Source organism: Vigna unguiculata, chromosome 10, assembly GCF_037176805.1.
Source record: "Vigna unguiculata cultivar grain cowpea cultivar isolate G323 ecotype 2 chromosome 10, ASM3717680v1, whole genome shotgun sequence".
Classification (NCBI taxonomy): Eukaryota; Viridiplantae; Streptophyta; class Magnoliopsida; order Fabales; family Fabaceae; genus Vigna; species Vigna unguiculata.
In genome coordinates this window covers 4,359,606-4,368,119 of record NC_140801.1, presented here as the reverse complement: position 1 = coordinate 4,368,119, position 8,514 = coordinate 4,359,606, and the positions used below count along the sequence as shown (strand labels likewise).

At 32.6% G+C, this 8,514-nt stretch overlaps 1 protein-coding gene across 1 annotated transcript; it reads left to right on the top strand.

Annotated features, from left to right (window-relative positions):
- The first annotated feature begins 3,672 nt into the window (after positions 1-3,672).
- Positions 3,673-7,536, top strand: LOC114167069 (disease resistance protein RUN1-like). Its single transcript, XM_028051998.2, has 5 exons — positions 3,673-4,250; positions 4,345-5,362; positions 5,445-5,717; positions 5,844-6,572; positions 6,963-7,536. Exons 1-5 carry the CDS (start codon positions 3,766-3,768, stop codon positions 7,407-7,409), a joined length of 2,952 nt encoding a protein of 983 aa, XP_027907799.1. The 5' UTR covers positions 3,673-3,765; the 3' UTR covers positions 7,410-7,536.
- Positions 7,537-8,514: the final 978 nt, after the last annotated feature.

The window sequence follows — 8,514 nt, the reverse complement described above, 5'->3', positions numbered from 1 at the left end:
TTAAAATTATATATATATATATATATATATATATATATATATATATATATATATATATATATATATATACATATATATATATATATAATGATATTTAGGAATAGTATATGATAATTCACTACAAGAAAAATATGAAATGGTGACTGATTTAGTCAGTAACCCATATCAGTCACTATTTTGGTGGTAGTAGTTGATTTATTGTCTAAATTAGTGACTGATTCAATGATCGAATCGGTACTTGATTTAGTGACCAATTTAATTACTAATTTATTTGTAATTTAATGACAAATTTTTTGGTCACTAATGATATTTCTATTTATTTTTAACCACTTCAAACATAATTTAATAATTAGTTCTCTAAGTTCTTTTTCATTTTATCATACCTTAATTATACATTTGATTTCCTTTGTGCGATTTCTTTCGATAGTCTCTCAAATTATTTCTAAAACACACATTTGTTAGTTTTTTAATATTTTTATTTATTGTTTATTTTCATCATGTAGAATAATATTTCGATATATTTTATCTAATTATTTGTTATTTTATAACTCACTATTAATCATACTGTAATTTTTTTCACTTTAATTGTATAAATAACTTTTATTTACTACAATATAAAAATTTAATGTAATTTCTATGAATATTTTTTTGTCACTATCCAACATATATTGAAGTTCAAAAGATACAAAATCTATGTCAAAATTTTATTATTATGTTTATTATTTGTTCTTTGTGTCATTTTGATCAAGTGATGTATTATAACTTTTTATTAGTGTATAAAAAAGAGATTCATTATAATTTAAAAAATTGAAGTAAACAAATATTTAAAATATATTTTAATTTGAATATTTGTTTTCCTTTTATTATTTGTTTTTTGTGTCATTTTGATCAAGTGATATATTATAACTTTTATTAGTGTATAAAAAAGAGATTCATTAGAATTTAAAAAATTGAAGTAAACAAACATTTAAAATATATTTTAATTTGAATATTTGTTTTCCTTTTATATTTTTTTGAAATATTTTTTAATTTTATCAACTAAGTTCATCAATGTTGTAGTTTGCAAATTTAATAAATGTTTTGGTTCACATGAAATTTTATTTGGTATTCTAATATAAAATGTAAACAATTATAATTTATTTTAAGGTATTTGGAATCGAAGAAAATCCTCCTAATATTGAATATTTCATAATATTATGTTTTCTTTACCGTAATTTTTTTTCATTTATAAAAATTAATATTGAAGTAGTTAGAACACGGGTACGGGTATGGGTACGAGATTATACCCATTACCCGGTGGGGATGGGGATGGAAAAAAAGTTTGATACCCGTTGGGTTTGGGTATGGGGATGGGGATGAATTTTTTATGCGGGGATGGGTATGGGATAGCGAAACCCGTCCCCGCCCCGCCCCGTTGCCATCCCTAGTTGTGTGCGACTGAGAATGAGAGAGAATAACCGAAAGAATTGTCGAAGGCCATGGTGTTATGTGTTAGTGAGAAAGAGAGAGAAGAAGCTGAAGAGGTTTGAATGTGTGTGAGTGAGAAAGAGAGAGAAGAAGGTGAAGAGGTCAGAAAAAAATTGTGTGAGAGTGATTTTTTTGAATTAATTTTTAATCTTCAAAATTCTGATAGATTGACACATAACCATATTTTCTTCTTTTAGAAAGTAAAATTTGAATGGAAGTAGTTCAGAAATATTAAAATATTGAAGAAGTTGCCATTTGTTAGTTCAGAATTGTATATAGTATTAGATGTGAATTGTTAGTTCAGACAACTCAGCCGGGTCGAGAAACCCAGACAGGCTAGGTTGGTTCGGCTTGACAATCTAGATAAGCATGATCAGCTTGATGGCCTATACAGGCCTATCATGCCTGTCAAGTTTGTTGACCCAGCACGATCGAACCTGTCTAGGTCGTTGGCCTGGCTTGGACCCACTAGATCATCGAGCCCGCCGTTGTGCCGGTCGGTATCGCCCGGGTCATTAGACCGATCGAGCCCATCTAGGTTGTCGGGTTGGTTAGGTTCGACTAGGTCATCGGGTTGGTCAAGCTTGTCAGGTCAACGGGTCAGTGGGGTTGTTGGGCCTACCCGACACGTCTGGGTCGTTAGGCCCGCCTGACACGTCGAGGTCGTCAGGCTCGCCCAACACCTCTAGGTCGTCTGGCCCGCCAAACCCGTGTGGGTAACCAGGCTCACCCGTCCGTCTTGATCCATCGGACACGCTGACCTGTTTGAGTTGTCAAGCCCGCTCGACCCGTATGTGTCATCAGGTCACCCCGGTCCGTCTGGGTCATTGGGTCCGCTCGACCCTTCTGAGTCGTCGGGCCTGCTCGACCAGTTTGTTTTATCAGGTCGATTTGATCTGTCTGGAGTGTCTGGCTAGCCCAGCCTGTCATGATTGTCGGGTTTGCCGAGTCCGTTTGGGGTTGAGGTCAAAGTGTGAGGTTGAGTGAGGAGAATTTCAAATTCCACCTTTTTTTATTGTATTTGAATTTCTTATAATTTATCTAATTGAAATACTTCAAAAAAATGCATGTATTTTAAATTATTTTTAATTGGTCTATCCAAACAAAATATTTCATTACAAAGAATTTCAAATTCTCCAAATAAATGAATCATCTTCTTGAATTTTGATGTCAAAATATGCATATTTTAAACCGCGAGTTCGACGTTTGCGGGTTGGATTTTGATATTTCATTAGCTAATAATTGTTCCATTGAATTGAATGCCAATATATATCATATGTGTGATATTCTAATTTTGACTGGTTAAGAATACAAAAATACCTGTAGTAGTATATTCAACTTTTGTCCTAATATGCTAATATTCAAGTGTTTTGTATTATATGTCTACATATCAAAATAGGTAGCCAGAGAAAGGGTAAGGAGTAAGTCAATCGTTACGTGTACAAGATGCATCTGAGATGTAGCCTAAAATTTTCACTATAATTGCTTTGGTTTAATCCTAAGGAAAAAAACTTTCGCAAAAGTTACATTATTAAATAAAAAGTTGATAAAATTATTAAATGTAGACATAGACCAGCAAGCTAGGTTTCAAAATAAATATAATGGAAAAAGGAAATGTTTCTGTAATAATAACTACAAAATGATATTAAATAATGTTACATAAATTCGTGTGATCTAGTTTTGTATTTCCATAAAAGGGGAAACTAAAATTACTTTGCTTTTTTAATAAAAGGATGACAGTCATCTCTTTTGTATTTTTAATAAATGATACTAAACTTTTAATAAAGCGATATCTAATTCTTTTATTTTATTTATTTTACACACAAATCAAATTCAGTTATAATGACGATTCTCTAAATTATACATTTATACTTTCTATTTTTTTCATTATTAGAAAGTCTTCATTAGATATGCGTTAATGTGAAAAGAATATGTATTTGTTATTCTTTAAAATTTAAATAGATACGTGGCTAGGATAAAAAGAGAAATCATATATTGATTTTAAAATAAAAAGTAAAGTTAATATGTAATTTTCAAAAAACGGAACCTAACTAGAAAAGTTTTCATAGTTAATCAGTGTAATGTTTCTTTTGTGTGGACAAAGTGTGTGTAGGTCTAATTTCTTAAATGGCCAAAGTAAAAAGTGTTCTGTAATGGTCTTAACGCGCTTCCACGGCTATAAACAAATATTAATCTTTTGCTACTTTGAATGGTTTTGTGTCTGTAAAGAGATCATCTCTCACTGTGTTGCATTATTGCTTTCTCTGCAAACACTTCATAACGTCACCAGTTTCTCCCATGGAATTCACCTCTTCAACTTCCAAAATCCCACAGATGTATGATGTGCTGATTAACTTCAATGGAGAAGACATCCACAGGAAATTTGTTTCTCATCTCGATTCTGTTCTCTCTGCTGCTGGACTCACCACCTTCCTTCACCACCAGAATGCAGTCAACGACATGGACATCCAACAGCCTATTCTCAATCTTTGTCGGGTAGCAATTGTTGTTTTCACCAAAACCTATTCTCAATCTGCTTGGTGTCTTCATCAGCTTCATCAAATCATTGAGTGGCACCAAACTTATTCCCGACATGTTTTGCCCGTATATTACGAACTTCAGCCATCTGATGTTCGTCTTCAAAAGGGTGATTTTGGAAAAACCCTCAAAGCAACTGCACAACAATCATTTTCAGCACAACAACTGAAGCATGGCATGTCCAGGTGGAAACACGCTCTCAGCAAAACTGCAGATTTTTTTGGATGGGATGAGAGTAATTACAGGTAAATCACCCGCTCACTCAAAAACCATATTTTAAGCTTCTATTTTAATTTTTGTTGTACATGACTTCTTTTATAATTTCTATTGAACTTGAAGGAGTGATGCTGAAGTAGCGGACAAAATTGTTAAGAGCGTTCTTAATTTAGCGGTCTTGTCTGCTACTAAATTTCCAGTTGGATTACAATCCCGTATGGAAGAAGTGATTCAAATTATAAAAAAAGAATCCACGAAAGTTTGTACGATAGCGATATGTGGAAAGGGAGGGTCAGGTAAAACCACACTTGCTAAAGCCATTTATAATCAAATTCATGATACATTCACACAGAAATTTTTCATTGAAGATATTGAACAAAAACAACTTTGTAACAATGAGATGGGAAGAAGTTTGATTCCGAAAATAATTTACGGGAAAAGGGTGCTCATTGTACTCGACGATGTGAGGTTTTCTTATTATTTAGAAATGATTGTAAGGTCACATCTCCGTGAAGGAACTGTAATAATCATTACAACAACAAATCAAAACCCACCGCTCATAAGATATCCTTATTCTATTTTTCAGATAAACTTAATGAACCCAAACGAGTCCCTTGAGCTTCTTAGTTGGCACGCATTTAGAGAACCAAAACCAAAAGAGGAATGTCATTTCCTCGCAAAAATGGTTGTTGATTATTGTGGAGGCCTACCACTATCTCTTGAAGTCATTGGATCTTTTTTATATGAAAAGACTAAAGAAGAATGGAATAACGTATTGTCAAGATTAGAACGTGTTCCCCAGCACGAAGTTCTACAGATATTGAAACTGAGTTTCGACGGTTTACCTAATGAAATTGAAAGAAATTTATTCCTTGATATATGTTGTTTCTTTGTCGGTAAAGATAGAGTCTATGTTACAAAGATCCTAAATGGTTGTGGAGTAAACGCTGAAAGTGGAATAAGAATTCTCATAGAACGTAGACTCATAATAGTTAAAAAGAACAACAAGTTTGGATTGCATCCTTTGCTAAGAGAAATGGGAAGAGAAATTATTGGCGAAATTACTTCAGGAAAGGAACCTAAGAAGACCAGTCGACTATGGTTTGATAAGGATGAAGATTATGTACTGTTAGAGCATATTGTAAGAACATTCTTTATCTATTGTTTTTAAACTTCTGTCTAAAAGTGTTTGCTTTCTCATGTGCAATATATTTGTTTTTTAGCTATTTTCATCACAGGAAAAAAAAGTCATTCAGAGATTCCCTCCGAAATGGTCTCTAACTATAAGAGATTTCTTCGAACGTGATTATTTAGAGGTAAGAGACGCAATAGGAAGGAGGAAACTCGGTGGACATTGTGAGTACCGCTCTAAGGAACTGGGATGGATTAGGTTGGCAAAGTTTTCTTCAAAAGACCTACCTATTGGATTTCTACATGATGCAATAGCCATTGATTTAAAACACAGTCTTCCTCGACTCGTCTGGAAAAAACCCCAGGTTTTATAACTTGACATTTTATTTTGAACCTCTGCCCAAAATAAATATAGTATTTGTTTCCACTTACAACTATTTTATTCCGTCACTTTCTTTTCTAACATTTTCCAAAAAACTATCTTCTTGAAGGTTTTGGCATCACTAAAAGTCCTTAATCTTAGTCACTCCAAGTACTTGACAGAAACCCCTGACTTTTCGAGACTACCAGGTCTTGAACACCTCATTCTCAAAGATTGCCCAAGATTGTGCGAAGTGCACCCATCTATTGGAGGTCTCTGCAATCTTACACTTCTAAATTTGAAGGACTGTACAAAGATAAACAATCTTCCCAGAGAGATATATATGTTGAAATCTTTAAAAACACTCATTCTTTCTGGTTGTTCCGGGATTCACCTAATGGAAAAAGATATAGTGCAAATGGAATCCTTGATAACTCTAATTACTGAAAATACAGTTGTGAAACAAGTTCCTTTTTCAATTGAAAGCTCAAAAAGTATTGGATATTTATCTCTACGAGGATTTGAGGGATTATCACATAATCTTTTTCATTTTATCATTCGGTCTTGGAAGTTGCCATCAATGACCCCCCTATCTTATAATCATTCCTTTTGCATGGATATGGAACTTAATAGTTGGGATGATATTGCGCCATTACGTAGGATCTTTGTCAATCTTCGAAGTGTTTTGTTGCAATGTGAGACCGAGTTTCAACTATCTAAGCAAGTACAAGATATTTTGGTCGAATATGGTGTATATATTACAGAATCAGACACTTCAAAGCAACACTTCAGGTCTTCTTTGATCGGTGTTGGAAGATGCAAAGAATTCTTGGATGCTTTCAGCGATAGCATTTCCGAGGTTCTTCTCTAACTTTCCCTCTGTTCATTATCACCACCATTGTAGCTATTAATTAAGAGAACACAAAAATCCTAATGAAGTATGTAATAGAAGCTACATTTCTAAACTTCTAGCATCCTGCACCTCTACACCAACACAACGTCTTCTAAAATTATGCTTGTGCTAAGCACTAACAAATTGTTAATTTCCACTTTCTTGCTTTACTAGCTTTATGATTGTTTTATTCCTAGTGATTGTAGAAATATACACTAAGAGACTCAAAAACAGAACCGCATTCTAAATCCATATAGAAATGGTGATATTAACTGAACAAAACTATTAACCAGATTTGTTTAATCATGTATTTGTTTTTGTTTAACTAAACATGTCCTTATTTATCTCATGATACAGGTAATTGCAGGAAGTGAATCTTGTGATGTTTCTCTTCCTGGTGACAATGATCCTAATTGTTTGGCCCATATGGGTGAGGGATATTCTGTTTCTTTCACTGTGCCTCGGAATGGTGACATAAAGGGAATGGCTTTGTGCATAGTTTATTTATCAACCCCTGAAATTGTGGCAACCGAAGGTCTTACAAGTGTCTTAATTGTTAATTATACAAAGTGCACATTGCATATACACAACCATGCCACGATAATTTCCTTTAACGACAAAGATTGGGAGGGTATAATATCAAATTTAGGATCAGGAGACAAGGTTGAGATTTTCGTGATTTTTGGTGATGGATTGGTAGTGAGGAGAACAATTGTGTATCTTATATGTGGTGAATCAAATGACTTAGAAAAGGAGTCTCCGTCAAAGAAAAATTCCCCAATTAGATTTATAAAAAACTTGTAAGTGATTTATCCTCTTTCAGAACTGCACGATCCCTTGAGTTATGGAATTAATCCTTATGTCCGTGAGTGGAATTCATTTGTATAGCTTACAGTTAAGAAATCCATGTTTGTTATCCTGTTTCTCGCTCCTTGCATCGTGTTTCCTTGGTTTTATTTGATCTATTTATTGTATTTGCTTTCTGGTGGTTGCTTTTGTCAATTCTTTTACCTTTTAGCAGCATATAATAATAATAATAATAATTAAGTCCTCGAAAAGAAATACTGCATTATGAAATAAAGATTGCCGCGATTCGATATTCTGTTATGTGTTTTGCTTTGTTATCTGCTAGAAAGTCTCTGTTTTTGTTTCAATTTAATAAGCACCGTAGCCTCATCCCTTTGTTTAAGACTAAAAAATGAAACAAAGTTTAATTTTATTTTTTTGTTATTTACGTTTATTCTATTTGTTCTATGTACATTTTAAATATATCATTATTTTCATTTATTTTTATAAGATTGATTACAGTTTTCAGTTATGTACGAAGCACGTAATTTTTTTAATTTTCCCTTTTCAACTATATTTGTACAATATAGTCATGATCTTACAGCATTAATTATTTTAATTTTCTTTAATTATTTTAAAATTAACTCTTATAAATGAATATTCATTTGATATATACGTCCAATTATAATGTTTTACAAATCCAGAAGAAAAACATTTAGGCAAGTACAACTGTAATAGATTACAAAATGCGTATAATATTTTTAGCTGGTAATTAGTTTAGACTTTGTCTTGTATAGAATTTTTATACATTATGACAACTTAATAACTTTTTCTGAAATAATCAACATAAGAAAATTCTTTCACAGTCTCAGTTAGAACAGAACCATCATAAAAAAGGTTTAAAATAATTTCATTATCGCTTTCTCCTTGTCTAGTTTCTATATTAGTTAGTTATTACCTTAAACCAATGTGGCACAAAATCTTATTTGAAATATTTAACTTGTTATTCAATCTTTTCAATCTCTCTCTACATATCAATCCTCAGACGAAATTTTTCCAATATCCACTAATGTTATCATTCAGGAAAGATGAATACGAACAATGTACAATTGCATAAACAATT

Excerpts from the sequence above, each read along its gene's own strand:
- LOC114167069 (XM_028051998.2), top strand. The coding sequence starts at position 3,766 with ATGGAATTCACCTCTTCAACTTCCAAAATCCCACAGATGTATGATGTG. Across the intron at positions 5,363-5,444 it reads ATGTACTGTTAGAGCATATT|CTATTTTCATCACAGGAAAA; the intron begins GTAAGAACATTC and ends TTTGTTTTTTAG. Across the intron at positions 5,718-5,843 it reads TCGTCTGGAAAAAACCCCAG|GTTTTGGCATCACTAAAAGT; the intron begins GTTTTATAACTT and ends ATCTTCTTGAAG.